The 18,865-nt window shown below is 35.5% G+C and overlaps 1 protein-coding gene across 4 annotated transcripts in view; it reads left to right on the plus strand.

Annotated features, from left to right (window-relative positions):
* The window catches only part of Sbf (SET domain binding factor), a 125,196-nt gene extending 106,622 nt beyond the window's left edge, over positions 1–18,574 (plus strand). For all 4 annotated transcript variants that reach the window (XM_069840023.1, XM_069840024.1, XM_069840026.1 and 1 more), the window contains 8 exons: positions 827–954; positions 4,939–5,120; positions 5,760–5,907; positions 6,660–6,872; positions 8,740–8,893; positions 11,463–11,669; positions 12,958–13,040; positions 17,384–18,574. In XM_069840023.1, the coding sequence (XP_069696124.1) occupies positions 827–954; positions 4,939–5,120; positions 5,760–5,907; positions 6,660–6,872; positions 8,740–8,893; positions 11,463–11,669; positions 12,958–13,040; positions 17,384–17,476 (1,208 nt within the window). In that variant the 3' untranslated portion in view covers positions 17,477–18,574. The remainder of the gene's footprint in view (positions 1–826; positions 955–4,938; positions 5,121–5,759; positions 5,908–6,659; positions 6,873–8,739; positions 8,894–11,462; positions 11,670–12,957; positions 13,041–17,383) is intronic.
* The last annotated feature ends 291 nt before the right edge of the window (positions 18,575–18,865 follow it).

Consider the following 18,865-nt stretch of genomic DNA (forward strand, 5'->3'; position numbering starts at 1 on the left):
ACTTACAATAAATAATAATTGAAGTTAAAAAATACCAATCTAAAATGTACAAGTTAAAAATAAAATTAAAATATCTTGAAGAGTTTACTTATAAAATGCATTCTTTGTAGTTAATAATAATAGATAATCTACAAAATATGATTAACATTGACAAATATTGGAAATGTGTTCACATTATTTTCACTGAAATATTGTTAGCTTCAGAGATTACATACTACATCCCAACAACTCTATCCACAGAAGAGCAAAATGCATTTGTTGGTTGACTTGTTATGGTTCAATGAAAACGTTTTTCAAAGAATGTACTCTGGATCAATCTGGGAGAAGGTTTTTCCTGAATTTAAGAAGATAAAAAAGCTTTAAAACGTGTAATCCCCTTTTATTCCACATATTATCTTTGTAAACAGATATTTCGACATTTTATTATGAAGAAGCATGGAAATCGGTTCAACATTGATTCAAATTTTAAACTAAAAGTAGAAAATATTGAGTCAGGTTTGGAAGGGATTGTTTGGGACAAAAAGAGACATGATCTATGGCATCATATTTAGGGTGAGTACCTGCTGAACATGTAATATTTTGTTAACTTATAATAGAAGTTGGTAAAATAAAATGTCATTTTTTTCCCTCCTGACTATCATTTTCATTTTCATTTTCATTTTACAATCTACTTTAAGGGGTATTCCATATTTCCTTAAAAAATAGCTTTGTGTAGGTAACGAAATTCTAAAAAATAGGTAGTTTGCGGCTAGGTTTTTAAAATAACAGGGATCCATAGTCCTTAGTGGAGCTAATACCAATATTACACTGTTGTAATTTGTTTCAGGTGGAAGACTGGCTGGCAACAATGCAGGTCCAAATCTTGGACAGTCTGTGTTCGATTACATTGAGAAACAGAATGCAAGGTCTCCACTCTTCTATAACTTCATGTACACCCCTGACACCGAACATCCTGTAAGTTCAAAGCCTTTAACTGATATAGATAAAAAGATAAACCTAAATTCACTCACTGTTAAACATTTGAAATTGGTTATTGTGATATACCAAAGTACATACGAAATTTCCGTGCAGGAATTCTGCATTATCATATCGTCGCCTGAATGCAAGAACTAGGTAACTCGAAATTTGCGTTTTTTAGTTACCTCTTTTATAACATAGCAAAAATCGCACAAAATGTAATCCAGGATCTAGGTAACTAATAGAATGATACCAGCGACATCTATTTTCCAATATAACAAATAGGTAAAAGAAAACGAGACATATTCCTTAGTGTAATAAATAAGTAAATAGGCAATGTCAAAAAATATGAAAAATCAAGTTACCTAGTTCTTGCATTCAGGTGACAATATGATGAAGGATGGGTGGAGCGGATCCCGGCCACTTAGTCACTCGTAATGAGTGCATCTCTGCACATAGTGTGTTGGACATTGTGCCACTGTCACACATTTGGGACACAGTGCATGAGGGTTGGCCACTAAAGGGAAACTAAAAAGTGGAACTTAAACTGAGAGGATTCAATCCAGCATCGGAACTGGAATCCGGTGTGGCTTAGTGGATAAAGCGTCAACATGTAGAGCTGGAAACCTGGATTCGAGTCCCGGTGCCGGAGAGAATTTTTCTCTGCTTCACCCATCCTTCATCATTTGAAGTAGGTATTACCAGAGCAGTGTATATTAGAGAGTACCGCATTCACGGCGGCGGCCATATTTACTCCTTGCTCGGCACAGAAGCATAAGCAGTAATGCTAGAAGGAAGGTCATTAAAGGCGATATCATACATGTTGTTGTGGTTTATTGAATACAGGAGACTAGGATTAATAAACATTATTGTCATAGTGAAATGACTCATTAGAGATAACACTTTATTATTTATGTTATGTCCATTTCAATAGGGATAACATCAGCAATTTTCTACTGCAATTCTCATACCAACACTTCAACTGCCACATTTAGCAGATTGTTGTAGTGCATTTGCCATAACAGACAATTTTCTTAACAATAAATATATTCTAGTCCTAAAATACAGTGATAAGAAGTTTTCAAAAATATTATAACATGTTGGGAACATATGAGTTGAAGTGTTAGGCTTAATGAATAAAGATTTCAAATCCTTTAATTTCAACTCATTTTCTACCAATATTTCACATTTTTTTGCATATAGAATTATATCAAATACGAATGTACAAGGGTATACAAGTGACATTACCTTATACGACTTGGGAGTCACTAATGTGCTAATAAAATTTATAAATTCATCCCTGTTATCAGTTATTAGACATGAAAAACAGTTTTCACAAATACTATATAACTTATCTTGTTTTATTTTGAACAAAACTGATCCCAACAAATAGTAAAGAACTTGTTGTTCACTCAAGTCGCTATTTATATTTTCAGTTACATTACAATTTAGCCTATATCAATTGTCTTTTACTAACATTCATCTTCACTAGACCTTTCTGTTTCGGATTTACGTAGGATTTATGGAACGGACAGTAGAAAATAAATTTTCTAACGCATCCTGCATGCATCTATCTGGCATAAGATATTTGAAGTTCGCTTTAAGACAATTTTCTTGAAAATCAAGAACTGTTTTTGTTACCGATATTATACCAGTTTGGGATGGCTTCCAACATCCCCTTTTGCCCACCTTGAAGTTTTCAATTATAAATATTTTGTCATTACTTACTTATGGCTTTTAAGGAATCCGAAGGTTCATTGCCACCCTCACATAAGCCCGCCATCGGTCCCTATCCTGTGCAAGATTAATCCAGTTTCTATCATCATATCCCACCTCCCTCAAATCCATTTTAATATTATCCTCCCATCTACGGCCTTCCCAAAGGTCTTTTTTCCTCCGGCTTCCCAACTAACACTCTATATGCATTTCTGGATTCGCCCATATGTGCTACAAGTCGTGCCCATCTCAAAGTCTGGATTTAATGTTCCTAATTATGTCAGGTGAAGACTATAATGCGTGCAGTTCTGTTTCACAACCATATATATCAGATAATATAACTATTTTATAAATTCTAACTTTCAGATTTTTTGAGAGCAGACTAGATGACAAAATCTTCTCAACCGAATAACAAACATTTCCCATATTTATTCTGCCTTTCATTTCCTCTCGAGTGTCATTTATATTTGTTACTGTTGCTCCAAGATATATGAATTTTTCCACCTCTTCGAAGGATAAATTTCCAATTTTTATATTTCCAGTTCGTACAATATTCTGGTCACGAGACATAATCATATACTTTGTCTTTCCGGATTCACTTCCAAACCTTTCGCTTTACTTGCTTGAAGTAAAATTCCTGTGTTTTCCCTAATCATTTGTGGATTTTCTCCTAGCATATTCAAGTCATCCGCATAGACAAGAGGCTGTAATCCGTTCAATTCCAAACCCTGTCTGTTATCCTGGACTTTCCTAATGGCATACTCTAGAGAAAAGTTAAGAAGTAAATGTGGCAGTGCATCTCCTTGCTTTAGTTCACAGTAAAAATATTATGTCGTTGAGAAAATTAATCACTGATGTATATTCCTCGTCTTGTTTGTGAATAATGCTAATTTTGTATAACAACAATTGATTACACATTGATTAACTACACAACAACACGGCATTCTTCAAGATAGCAAAGGATTATTACACTAGAAACCTGTGTTCCTATGCAAGTCTTGTGTTATACTGAGTCTCTGCAGGAGTAAATATGGCTGCCGCATCGACATTTGCCAGATCAAAAGAATGCGGTACTCTCCAATATACACTGCTCTGGGTATTACTAATTATTTAAGTACCATTCTGGTAATACGTATGGTAGATTTGTATATTGGCTTCTATTTAACATTGAAAACGCAAATAGCAGTATTATCTGAAGAGTACACGAGTAAAAGGATGAATGTCACAGTGCTGCTGAAGGTGATGTCATTATCTAATTCAGTAATTACTGTACAAATTTTAGTGTTGTTCTTATCAAAACTGGTAAAAAGGAGAACTATTACCACAGATACAGCCATTCTTTTCTCAATTTTCAATAGGAACAGCAATAAATGTTGCATTAATGTACAGAATTAGATCATTATCTCACCCTTAACATAAATGTGAAATTTGAGTACTTGTTATAGACTCAAAGATGGCTTAACTATGGAGTCTAAATTTCTCTTGCGAAAATTTTACTAAATACACTTAACTTGTACTTCTCATGTAGTGTTGAAATGCTATTCCACATGTTGTTAAGTGTAATTTAAATTATACGTTTTTCTTACTTACGCGTTTGTTTTCTTCAGACCACCATCCACCATAAAAGCGTGTAAATGAAGTGTTACTGTATTGTAACAAACAGTGAATCAGCATGAATGTAGAAACTTACACTCTTTACAACAGAAAAAATATCTCTTCCAAAAGATAAAGCATAGTAGGTCTGGAACTCATCATGAACTCTAATGTAAGGGAAAGAAAAAAAAAAAAAAAAAAGGAAAAAGAAAGGATGGGGGAAGCAGGAGACACAAGTAGAAATGTAAATTTTTTCCTGTTGTTTTAACACAAAATATGACACAACAAGAGCAGCATCTGCAGCAATGAATATAGTTTAGAGCTTCAAGCCTGTTCCATATGTCTATCTTATTTTGAGATATCCAACATCTTTTATTGTAGAACATGATAGCCTTTAGTGACATTTATATACCCAGGTAGACAGGGAATTTTAATGTCTCCAAATTGTATGTTATGTAATGAACCTCAGGAGAGATACTGTAGATGCAGAACATGTATCAGCACTTGTAAAGCTCTAGCAACGGTGAGAATGTTGTAAAGAAATACTTGAATTGCAAAATAGTAAATAGCTTAATTGCCACTTACCAAAATATTTACACTAACTATATTCCTTCAGTCCTTCAATTTATAATTTCATATTTGTTCTTTATCTTGAAAACTTATTTACTTCAGGTGTTGAGGCCCCAGTCTGCACTGCCAAGTCTGGAGGTATGGCAGTATTACCTTGGTGAGCAGTTGGCGCATGGTCCCAGCTACGATCTTGAGGTGATCCAGATGGACTCTCAGCAAGAGGAGGAAGCTGAAGCTGCTGATGGTATTGCCAATAAGTCAGCCCGGAGAGTTGTTACCATGGGGTAAGTTGGCTCGTCATTTATTAATGCTTCATATTAGAATTCAACAGAAACGAGTTTGAATATGGATAAAAATACAAAATTGTCAGTCAATTGTACTTCCTCCTTTGTGTTTCACATACAGACATGCTTCTTTACATGTTTTCATGCAGTTTAAATGGCAGAAGATTGCCAATCAAGTTAAACTCCAGTTAACTCAAGATTTACTGGTAGTTAAGGTTTATAATACGAATCAGAACGAAAAACTTGAGTTTAAACTGAACATAAGGTTTAAACAGTATTTATAATACCGGCCCTTAAAAGTTATTCATTATGTACATTTGCTGTAATTGGTCTTGATAAAAATATTCTCTCGAAATTGTATCATAGGCCTACTTTTTTTTAAAGGTAAATCATGTAATTGCATCCTAATGTTTTCCTACTGTCAGAATGCATCTTGGCCAATAATGAATCAGATAAATGATATTAATTTTTTCATCAAAATTCATTGAGACTTTTTGACCAAGATATGTTACGTTTACAGTAGCCAAATAAGAAGGAATTTTATTGCTTGTATTTCGGCTTGACATGAAATATGATTGTTCATCCTCTTCCAAGTTATATATCCTTCAGTAACTCATGCTTGATAAATGTTGTATGCAGTTATGATGAAGTGGAGCGCATAGTACCTGATGCCTTCTCACACCTGCTGGAGGAGATCCACAGATTGGAGACTGAACTGGGTCACTTGCCGCAGAAGTGGAAGGTGCTGTGGGACAAGCTCGAACTCCCGACCACCGACTCTCTGACTGTAAGTATGCTTATATTGATTCAAGGACTTGAAAATTTTCTTTCAGCATTCTTGTCTGCTAAAGAAGAAAGAGAAGTTGTTCTTCCTCGCATTTATAAGTTAATATTATTTAATGTAATTGTCATTTCTCTTTTAAACATTATTTTTTTTTATAATCTTCACGTAGCACTTTACACTAATAGTAATGGAGAGCAGATGTATTTTTTATCAATAGCAATATCACAATTGAGATTATGATATTTGGTATCCCAAGAGCTTGATATTGTAAGGCCTAATATCACTTCATTTTTTACCAGTTTAACAAGAAACTTGAAGTAATTTCTTACGAACAGGAAGTCTAGTGACAGTGAGAGGGCTTTCAAAGTGCTTTTGCTTTCTTATGTACGAGGTGTGATCATTAAATTCCGAGACTGTGTCTGCTATGGACAAAGGGATCACATGATTGACATGCATGCACAGCAGTGATGCTAGACGATCTTGAAGACACATGACACAAAGTTTCAGAGCACTGTCTTCATTGAGACCTGTGTTACACAAGGTTTTGTTAGCATGTGCGTCCGCACATTTGCGAAATCACGAGATTTCATGTTATCGCAGTTGTAGCATCGACCAGCCTCCTATGGCACACCCTGAGCAATGATTCTGTAAATTGATCTACAGAACTGGCTTTATATGTGTGAATGACAAACAGTTAAGTGCCACCATTACTAAAAAAAAAATTCAGATTTGTGCGTGATATTTAATTGTTACAGAGGCATGCGTCATTCAGTACCCAACTCGTGCGTTCACATGGACGTCTGCTGCATAAGAGGTCTACACTAGAAATCTTGATGCGTGGCAAGATGGTTGGGGCAGCAGAGGCAGCCCAACATGTGTACTCACATCCACATCGCTTTGAACGCTACAACTATACAACCCCCACGTACTGTGACCTCTGCACCAACGTTCTCTGGGGACCTGTCAAGGTCTGGATAATATTTGTTTTTAAGACTATTAGTTACAATTAAACTCTAAAATTTATGTTGTTATAGTGTATTAGTATAGTCTATGTTAAATGTAGAGTACAGTGCACACACACACACACACACACACACACACACTCTCTCTCTTCGCTCTCCTCCCCTCCCCTCCCCCTCTCCCTCTCACTCCCCTCTCCTCTCCCTCTCTGATTGGGTTGCTAATTTGAGTTATGTACATCGCAAGTATTGCCCCCTCGTGCTCAAAAATGACCAAAAACATAAACACGTTCACTTGCGCTTGAGACATAACATGTGCGAGGCTAAGGTATGGTCACATGTTGCTACTTTTGCAGCGCTGCAGTATAAAAAACTGCGCAACTCTCGTACTGCGACGTGTGAACAACGGTGCAACCCGAAAAGTAGTAGCAGCTGCCGAACCTGCTGCCCGCTACTTTTTAATGCTGCGCGCAGCTTAGAAGTAGCGACGTGTGAACAGAGTTCTCAGGGTTGCAGCCGCAGCATTTTTGATATCGGTTTTGTTGAAACTTTTGCTGCGGTTGCGACCAGTGTCGCCACCCAAATGTGCCATTGATACTTTTATTGTTTGGATATATTTTAATGTTAGATGTGATGAAAATAAATTATTTGTAACAGTTACTAAATGCATAACACAGTCTGAGTATATTTGCTGATGATATAATTAATTTTTTTTAATTTTCCGTAGAGTAGTTTCAAACAGGAGGCTTGCCAACATTGATTACGTGAATATGCTGTTGGTTATCATTTAAGTATATAGGCGTTTTTAAAAGCTTTACAGTAAAAATAATGCACATTTCTGGATACTAGTTAGGACAGAAAAGCAAATAATAGATAAGTAAGCTTTCGCATGAGTTTCTTAATAATGCGAATATAACCACAAAATGTATATTGAGAAGTCAACACGGAGATGGAAACCTGCAGCATGACTGCAGCTGCAAAAGTAGCGCCTTGTGTGTGAACAGACTCGCAACCTCCAATTGCAACTTTTGCAGCACTCGGGTTGCACAGCACGAAAAGTAGCCATATCTTTATGCTGACAAGTAAACACGACAGACCCAGTGGCGGACTATCAGGAAGGGAACAAGTCTTTTCGTACTACCTCTTTTGTATGACAATACATTTAAAGCCATATTAAAAAAAAAAAGAAACAAATGAATTGAATTGTAGCTTCTTTCCTACAGTCCATCACTAGGTCTGTCATGTTTACTTATTAGCATAATCGCGCACGTGCACCACTTTGAAATATAAATGAACATGAGTTTTAAAACAGATTCAGACTTTCGAAGTAGATAGTTCTAACCTTCAGAATTAGGCTTTATATTCCCTAACCTTGTTTCGAAAAATTGAAACTCAAATACAACATGCAACAAAAAAATGAGAAAGTATAAAAATATGCATTTGAATTTGAAGATATCTGAAAAGGTAAACAATTTCCTTTTTATTTATGAAAATATGCTGGTTGGAGCACAAATGATCTGTTTACATTTTCCGGCCTTTTCTGAGCATAAGAGTACAATGCAGACATTTTGTTTGACACTTTTCTATAACACACACTTCACTAAAGTTTTGTTCATAAAAATTCTTTGTTACATAGTGTACTTATTCACTTGGTTTCTCATTAACGATAATTTATAAGTCTGTTTATTTATTGACATGACATGTAGTGATCCATACCTACTGCGTGATATAGAAATAATTATACCTTGTGTATATGATTGATAGGATATTATATATCATATTAACAGGAAATCAGCACATAGATGTAGTCAAATCAACAAAGTTTCTTATGTTTTATAAATGTAGTATGCATCATACCTTGTGGTTCTGCTTGCAGACTGGAATGCGCTGTGTAGATTGTGGCTACAGCTGTCATGAGAAGTGTGCAGAGGGCGTTCCCAAGAACTGCACTAAGTACAAGGCTGTGGCCGATGGAAATCTCACATCTCAAACACTTAACCGCAATACAGATAACGGATCTGTTAGCTCAAGTAAGTGTGTGCCCGTATGTGTTGGATTATTCTATACCTGATTTGTTCTAATGATACCAGAGTTCCCCATCCCTGTTATAGACTATCCATTGCCATCGCAGCAATTTCATATCCTCAACAGTAATTAAATAATAATCGGTTTTATTTCTCACATAATTTTTATTCTAATTTTTACCAAGAGAAATTTTAAAATTGAATAATAAATCGGGCAAAACAAGGAAAGATGTTAATATATGCATTTAAATATGCAAAATAAAAATATATGACTGCTGGAACCATCAACAATGTATTCAAACCTTCCCAAGTACAAAGACATACAAGGCTGAAAATCTACAAAACTCTCGCAGACCAGTTTTGGCTTATGGCAGTGAAGCATGGACACTAAGAAAATGCGACGAAAGATGGCTAACAACTGCCGAAATGAGATTCATGCGAAAAACTGCTGGATACTCTCTTCTCGACCTCCATCGAAACGTAGATATTCTGAAGGAATTAAAAATTGACTCTATTGTCCATTATTTGCAGCAATACAGGCTTCAGTGGCAGACACATGTCAAGAGGATGGATCGCTCTAGATGGCCCAGGCAGATTTTATCGTATGTCCCAAGAGGTCAAAGAAATTTAGGAAGACCTAGGAAATGCTGGCAAGAGACGATAACTGATCCACTGGCGTTTAACACTTGAAGGCTGATGATGATGATGATGATGATGATGATGATGACGATGACGACGATGATGAAATAAAAATATATATGCATTTAAAAAGGAGAACCCTCGATATATGCATTTATGCAAAATAAAGTTCGAACATAAAAACCATGATCGGCAAAGATTCACTTTTAATTTTCCAATATGCCAAATCAATAAAAACATGCAATTCCATGAAGTTCCGCGGTCTAGTAATCATCAATATTCGACGTATTAGACCTAGTGGTCTGTTAAGGTCTCTATCCATCATTTTTAAGTCTTCCCAAGTTTCTGCGACCTCTTGGAATATATGATGTGATATGTTTTGATAAGCACATATAAGGCATTCTGGCAACATGTTCTTTCCAGTTCAGACTATATTGATTCTTGTATTGCTATTTTTAATTCTTTGAGTATGTTCTCATTCCTTTAGTGGTCAAGTAGGGAATAACCAGCAGTTCTCAGGAACCTCGTTTCCGTCTCTGTAAGTGTTTCTTCATCTGCCCTCCTGATAGTCTACGCTTCGCTGTCATAGGTAAGGACTGGTCGTGCAAGAGTTTTGTAGATCCTAAGTCTGGTGTATCTTTGCACTTGAGAAGGTTTGATTGATTAAGCCTAGGAGCTTAATGAATTTAGAAATTTTAAGCTTCATATCACTGAATTGCTAGCTATTGATGCTGCTCTTCAGTGTGTTACCCAAATTTCTGAAAAATCTATATGCATCGACTCCAAGGGGGCTATATTTAATATAATTAAATATGTACCAAACCTATACGCACATAGAATTATTCCAATTCAGAAACAACTAAGTAAACTAAAAAAACTCCAAAAGGAAATAACATTTCAATGGATACCTAGTCATTGTGGTATACCTGGAAATGAGAAAGTCGATAATATTGCAAAACAGGCAACATATTTGCAACCAAGACCTCTTCAAGTGATATCTCTATCCAATGCTTTTGCTTCAGTAAAGTCTCACTTTGTAAACCTATATATCAACAATTGGCTCTCTTCTGACAAAGGAAAAATTTTACAGTCTGTACAAAAGAAACCAAAGACCTGGAAATGTACAAAAACTTACCCAGACATGTTCAAACATTTTTAACAAGAGCCAGAACAGATCACATTGTCACACAATTGTACCTACACCAATCTCACATTTCTGATAATCCTACTTGTCTGTGGTGTAATAATCATGATGAAGATCTGGAACACATTCTTCTATACTGTTCATCCATAAACCGCAAAAGAAGTAAATTAAAATCATCAGTACCAGTTGCAGAAGACACAGCTCTGCAGTATATATCGACTACACCCCAATTCTGGCTACTAGCAACAGGCATCTATAATGAACACCGATCAAAATACCCCTCATTTCTCATGGAAAACAAAAGCTGAATAGACTATAGTGAACTATAGTGCACTTTATGTTGTCAGTAAACAGCTGGATACATTAAGAAGATTGATTGATCTTCTTCTTCTTCTTCAACAAATGTAAGGTTGTAACCGAGGTCACAGTCAATGTATCACTTTATAAAAGGTTTATACTACTTGTTACAGTATTTATTATAGTACTGTGCTAGGTGAAATATCATATTGTAAAACTAGGGCAGGAGAAAAATCAGCAATGTACTGATCAGCTATTGACATTACTCAAACCGTCAACTCAATCAGCTTATTGCTGCTAGTTCAACACATCCCTTCCCACACTGTTTTCTTTGCAAATGTTATTGCTCTTTATCCTTTATAATATCTTCAACATTGGCACTGTAGCTCAGTCATCTGATAACCTCTCATCTGTATGAGATTCATAGTGAAAAGTTTTCTCTGAATACTGAGATTTCTCTGGAAGATTGTAATGTGTAAATCATGTATTTTTCAGGTGTCACAACAATCCAGACATCAAGTCAGCAATATTACGATCAATATTCATCTAATGTGGCTGAAAATAGAACCCATGAAGGATACCTCTACAAGCGTGGGGCGTTGCTCAAAGGATGGAAACAGCGCTGGTTTGTTCTCGACTCTATCAAACACCAGTTGCGATATTATGATGCTATGGAAGATTCCCATTGCAAGGGCTATATAGGTCAGTGTCCTTTTAGTGATGTATTCATATTGTTTTTCTGTAAAATTATTATAAATGAATGTCAACTTAAACCTCTAACAACGTTTGTTATGATTGGCTTCCAATGCCTCCAGATGTGGTCATAATTCTAAAGTATGTTAATTTGGCAGAAAAGCTGTTATTGAAGACCTAATATTTTATGTTAGAGTGTTTGTCTTCCATGTTAAAGATCTAAAGGTATGGTCACACGTCGCTACTTTTGCAGCACTGCAGTACAAAAAACTGCGCACCTCTTGTACTGCGACGTGTGAACAACAGTGCAACCTGAAAAGTAGCGGCTGTCAAACTGCTGCCCACTACAATTTCATGCTGCGCACAGCTATAAGTAGCAACGTGTGAACAGGATTCTCAGGGTTGCAGCTGCAGCATTTTTGATATCGGTTTTGCTGAAACTTTTCCTGCGGTTGCGACCGGTATTGCCACTCAAATGTACCAGTGATACTTCTATTGTTTGGATATATTGTAATGTTAGATGTGATGAAAATAAATGATTTGTGACAGTTATTAAATATACAACACAGTCTGAGCATATTCGCTGACAATATAATTCATTTTTTAAATTTTTAGTAGCATAGTTTCAAACAGAGGGTTGTCAACATTGATTACATGACTGTGCTGTTGGTTATCATTTAAGTATATAGGCGTTTTTAAAAGCTTTATAGTAAAAATAATGCCAATTTCTGAATACTAGTTAGGACAGGAAAGCAAATAATAGATAAGTAAGCTATCGCATGAGTTTCATAATAATGCAAAAATAACCACAAAATGTATATTGAGAAGTCAACACAGAGATGGAAACCTGCAGCACGACTGCAGCTGCAAAAGTAGCGCCTTGTGTGTGAACAGACTCACAATCTCCAATTGCAACTTTTGCAGCGCTCGGGTTGTGCAGCACAAAAAGTAGTGTGCAGCGCGCTACTTTTGGCTTACGTATGAACACGACACACAACTTTTGCAGCTGCAGTACAAAAGTTGCGCAGCAAAAGTAGCGACGTGTGATCTTACCTTAAGTCCAAATCCCAGGAAGTGCAAGTAAAGTATGAGCAAGATAATGTTGAGGCAGATTTTCTAAGAAAATTTTTGTTCCTTAGCCTCACTTCTGAACCTTTTCATCAGTGCATAAAATATTGGAAAACTAGTGCATTATGTCCTTTTCTATTAGTCTAATTTCCTGCGATTTCCTGTTATGTGTTTTTTTAAAACAACATTCCACACAACACCTCGAAAATAATATTTATACTATTTACAGACCTGGCCGAGGTGATGTCAGTAACCCCAGCAACACCAACTCCTGGTCCACCCAAGAAGACTGATGACAAATCATTTTTTGATGTAAGTAAACCAAAACACGATTATCAACTTCATATACCCACTTTTGTCGAAAACGTACTTATTGTTGTTTTCTTTGTAAGTCACAGTTTAAGAAGGCATATCTATTCAACCAACATTGTTTGCCTGGAAGTGCACAATTGTCATCCTCAGTGACTGAGAGGGAATATTGACATATGAATCTTGTGTGCTTAAGCTGACATCATGTATAATAAATATTTCCGAAGTAAAAGTTCCTAAAATCAATATTCAGCTGCTGTGGAGTAATGGTTAGCATGTCTCACCAGTTGATACAAGTTACCTGGTGGAAGTTTTTTCCTGGGTTTTCTCTCAATCCATTAAGAACAAATGTGGGTAACTTTCAGCGCTAGATCCTGGACTCATTTCACTTATCACCTTATCACCTTCATCTCACTCGGACACTAGATAACCATAGCAGTTAATAAAGCATAGTACAATAATCCAGTGGTTCCCAACCTTTTTTGACTGATGACACACTTTACAGAACGCCCACGATATCACGACACACTTATTTGTCTTTAATAATAATAATAGTAATAATAATAATAATAAGCTGCAATCCAGTCCATCAGCTCAACTACATCCCCTAAAATGGAAAAAGTAAAAGAAATTCATTGCATGGTAAAAGAAATTCAAATGCTAAATAAAAAAGTGGTCTTCCAATGGATCCCGGCCAACTGTGGAATGAACGGTAACGAGAAAGCAGATATGTTAGCAAAGAAAGAAACTAAAATCAACTTAAAAACAAATTTCAAGTTCCCATATGAATCAATAAAACGAGTCATTAAAAGAATAAGTAACAGCAAACAGGCAAAACATCAAAATTCAAAATGGAAAGAATCATTCAAAGATCCAAAACTAATTCCTGATCTACCTCGAAAATCTGCCGTGGCCATGTTTAGATTGATTACTGGTCATGATTGCCTCAGTAAACACCTCCATTGTATTGGAGTACTGAATTCACCTAAATGCTTACTGTGCACCAGAGAAGAGGACATGGAGATGGAGCACCTGGCTAATTGTGAAACTCTTAGGACATTTGTGGACCTTCCATCAAAATATTGGGAAGCAAGAAGGATGATGACTTCATTGTTAAATCCAGAGCATTAGATACACACACACACACACACACACACACACAATAATAATAATAATAATAATAATAATAATAATAATATTGCACAGGAATTTTGTCGTTTTTAACCTCCTTTTCTTCCAAATAAGACTTTCAAGGTTTAAGCCGTTCCAGCACATTCTGCCAGAAAAGACAACACTGATAACTTCTATGTAGTGTTGGATATCCAGTCTTGTAGATAGGTCGATGTTAACACGCAATCTTAAAAAAAAAAAAAAAAACAAGCAGCAACTTCAGTGGCATTAGAAAAAAACAAAGGTACAATACCTGTGTCAGAAATCCCAACCTGTCTATACTAGATGTCCGATAAAAGATTTTTATTAGAGCTATCGTTTTTGAAAATTCACCTATTTAGATTAATGTGAAGTCTGCGCTTTGTAGGTTGCACAGTTTCTCTATATGTGGTCTTATGATTGGCAGGCCAATACATAAATCATCTTCAAGATGCAGCAGTCTGTTCCTTTTTTTAGATTTCACTATTTTCATGGTAGAAAAATGCTGATTGACACAAGTATGAATTTGAAAACGGCAGTACTAAATAAATGTTTACTTTATTCGACACCATCGACTGATTTGACAAAACATTTCTGCATATAAGACACTCGGAATTTAGTTTTATATTCATCTCCACGTCACGTAAAACCATATTGCAAGTATCCATCACTATATTTACGAAACACAGTACGTTTTTGTGAAGGGAATTTTTGCTCACATTATTTGAATTAGCACTTCTGTCATCTAACCCAAAACTTAATTCAAATTGTCTTTTTCGAATTAAAAATATGTCCGTGATAAAATCTAAATAAAGTACTATTGATAAAATAGTCGCACTACCACACACTCATACACATACCGTATACTAAAATTGACCAATTTGTTCTGACGATACTAATGTCTGTTTTTTACTAAGTGGGAAGAGTAAATGAATTACAAAGCATTGTTGCAGGTGTTCACGTTTCATTGGTAAAGTCTGTCTCAAAATAAAATGTACCATATCAAAAACTTCGTTGTAAATAAAAAATGCGTTGTAAAGAGACTTTCTGGATGGCATAAAATTTATTTTTCAGTTCCAAAATTCCGCGACACACTCCATGGGGCTGCGCAACACATTGGTTGGGAACCCCTGCAATAACCAATGATTTCTAATACATATATACGAGTGTTAGAATAGAGTATTTTTAATCTGTGGTGCTACAGCCCTTTAAGGGCCCAGACTGACAGCCTACTGCTGGCCTCATGTTCACCTGCTGAAGCAGAGGTGGACGATCATCCAATGATTAGCATGATGATTCCCCCCCAGGCTTTCGTAACTGGATTTTGATACCTATTGTAGCTCCCCAAGTGCATCATAATACTGGGTGGATAACAGTCCCATACACTGACTGAAATTTCATGAGAAAATTTCGTTGAGGACTCAAAGCAGTATGCATTCCGTAATGCGAGTCCTAAGCAGGATGTCTTGACTCTGTGACGCCACGACATGGGACAGAATAAAGTTTTCATTATCAAAACCAAATCTTCGTAAGTAAGCATATTGAAATGTCATCGTTTACTTATTTGTCAAAACAGTTACCACTCAAAAACGAATTGAGGGATTTGCCATTTCTTTAGAGCAATCGTCATTGTTCTCAGACTCACTACTTTACAGATTTATGACTTACAGTAACTTCATAACAATACATAAACACATTTATATCAGAGCATGCAGCTATGATGTTCTTATTCTCGCACAATATCTCCGGTAGCTCCTAATTTTATGCCCCCATGTTGGATAATAATATTGAGAATAGTTCATAGTTTTAAGGAGAATATCCATTTTCATGTTCACAGAGTATGCAGTACTGACAAATGTTTCCGTTGTGTAGTAATATAACTTTGAGATATGAAGAGATGCCACTCATCAGGAATATGCTCCCAATCTAATGATAGCATAAATCATTCACATCACTACAGTAAATAAGGCTTTTAGTGTATCTGCTAACATTAGGAAAGTCCAGAATACAGAGAGGGTTTGGAATTGAATGGGTTACATCAGCTGCTTGTTTTTTTTGGATGACATGAATGTGTTGGGAGAAAATCCAGAAACTATTAGGAAAACATGGAGATTTTACTTGAAGCAAGCAAAGATATTGGTTTGGAAGTAAATCCCGAAAAGACAAAGTATATGATTATATCTCGTAACCGGAACATAGTATGAAATGGAAATATAAAAATTGGAAATTTATTCTTTGAAGAGGTGGAAAAATTCAGATATCTTGGAGCAACAGTAATAAGTATAAATTTTACTCGGAAGGAAATTAAATGCAGAATAAATATGGGAAATGCCTGTTATTGTTTGGTTGAGAAGCTTTTGTCATCCAGTCTGCTCTAAAAAGAACTGAAAGTTTGAATTTATAAAACGGTTATATTACCGGTTGTTCTGTATGGTTGTGAAACTTGAACTCTCACTTTCAGAGGGGAACAGAAAATATTTGTGGCTAAGAGGAATGAAGTTACAGGAGAATGGAGAAAGTTATACAACACAGAACTGCATGCATTGTATTCTTCACCTAACATAAGTAGGAACATTAAATCCAGACATTTGAGATGGGCAGGACATGTAGCACATATGGGCGAATCCAGAAATGCATATAGTGTGTTAGTTGAGAGGCCAGAGGGAAAAAAACCTGTAGGGAGGCCGAGACATAGATGGGAGGATAATATTAAAATGTATTTAAGGGAGGTGGAATCTGATGGTAGGGATTGGATTAATCGTGCTCAGGATAGGGACCAATGACGGACTTATGTGAGAGTGGCAATGAACCTTCGGGTTCTTTAGAGAACCATTTGTAAGTAAGTATTAGTGTACCGGTAAATTAAAGTAAAATTGGCATTGTCACTTCAAAGTGATTTATCACCTTTATTTGATTATATTATCATTTAAGTTATTATTGTTCTATAGCAATGGATTTTAAATAACACAAGTTATTTTGTTAAAGTTAAAATCTCGTAGAGCGTAAAAACAAGCTTGAAAAACCATATTAAAATATGACCACAACTTTATGGTCGAACTTTGATTCCAGAGAAATCAGGCGGCCAATTTATCTTTTCATGAGTATACAGTATTATGTTTTTTTTTATTATTTATTTATTTCTTAATGATAAATACCGACCTGATGGTATAAATTGATTTCTCTTTCTTCTATTACAGTTGCGGACAAATAGGCGGACGTATAATTTCTGTGCAAGTGACGCATCTACTGCACAGGAATGGATAGAGAAGGTACACGCATGTCTCCAGTGAGAAGATTTCGCATCTCACTAGGTCTCCGAGCACATGAAACCACCGAGAGACAAAACAAGGATTACCAAATGTGATTAACAATGATATTATTTGATATTGTTTTCCTCTCTTGTTGTTAGCGATCCATGAAGGATCCTAATCCCGTTGTGATAGTTGCAAGGAGATGTTTTCTCATTTGCTTGCTTGCTGCCGTTTAACGGACTGTGTTCTTTCCCTCTCGTGTTCAGTGTGTTAAGTGAAACGTGTATAATTTATTATGATGAAAATAGAGCTGTATTTTAAACAATTTATTAGAAGCAGCAGCTCATTCCCTGAAAACAGTTTATATAGTTTGTAAGATATGTCAGAAAATAAGAAAAGAAATAGTCCATCGAAACCCCTGTTTAACTATATCTGAGGGGACCACAAAATTAAAAAAAAAATTGAAAAAAGATAAAAAGTTTTAAAAGAATTGCCTAGAAGAAAGTGATTGCTACAATAACAACTGTTCCACAATCACAGAGCGAGAGAGAGAGAGATAGTTTTGTTGTGTATATGTTTTTATTAATACTAAGAGATATTGTTAAACAGTGGCTTTATGGATCTCAGATCTTGTGACCCCCACTGAACCGAATGTCAAGGACTATTCATTGTCTTAGTGAAATTTCTTCTGCTCGACGGTTTTCATATGGAGCAAATCGTCTTCTCTCGTATTAATTTCTTAATAGAAGGATAATTTCTAAATAAAAAATATAAATGTTTAATGATTATGCATATGATGTATGAATGACTGAATGAGATATATATATCAATGTTATATCATTGTATTTTTAGCAAGTGAGGTTCCAGAAATTATCAAAAAACAAGAAAAAAAAAGTCACTTAACTCTAGACTTTTAAAAAAATTTTGTGAGTTAAAATATATTGAATGATGGGCTCATTTGACTTTCAAAAGTAATGCTTTATTCTGAAAAACAAATGAAACAGAGTATTATCAACAAAAGCACCAACAGCCAATATACAATGTTTATGCCTCACGAAACTACTATTTGGTCTGTATAAAAAAAGAATGATTTTTAAATTTGGATTAATGTAATAAATAAAAACATAAATAAATAAATATTTTAGTTGCTGAATTTATCTTACCATTTCGTGTCAGAATTTAAAGCCCTATGCGGAAAAAATTGCAATTATTTTTATAAGTTAATTTTTTTATTGTCCCTTTTTTCTTCTCCCCCTCGCCTTGAGAATTGTTTATGTTTATTATTGCTTTCGCATTTTGAATTGAATTCTTAATGTGAGAATCAAAATGTGTATTCAGGGTGGAAGTGAAATAACCCTGCAGATTGAAAGGGGCGATAAGGTACACTTAAAGGAATAGGAAACCTATATTACGTTTTGTGATTAAATG

This window comes from Periplaneta americana, chromosome 11 (assembly GCF_040183065.1).
Source record: "Periplaneta americana isolate PAMFEO1 chromosome 11, P.americana_PAMFEO1_priV1, whole genome shotgun sequence".
Classification (NCBI taxonomy): Eukaryota; Metazoa; Arthropoda; class Insecta; order Blattodea; family Blattidae; genus Periplaneta; species Periplaneta americana.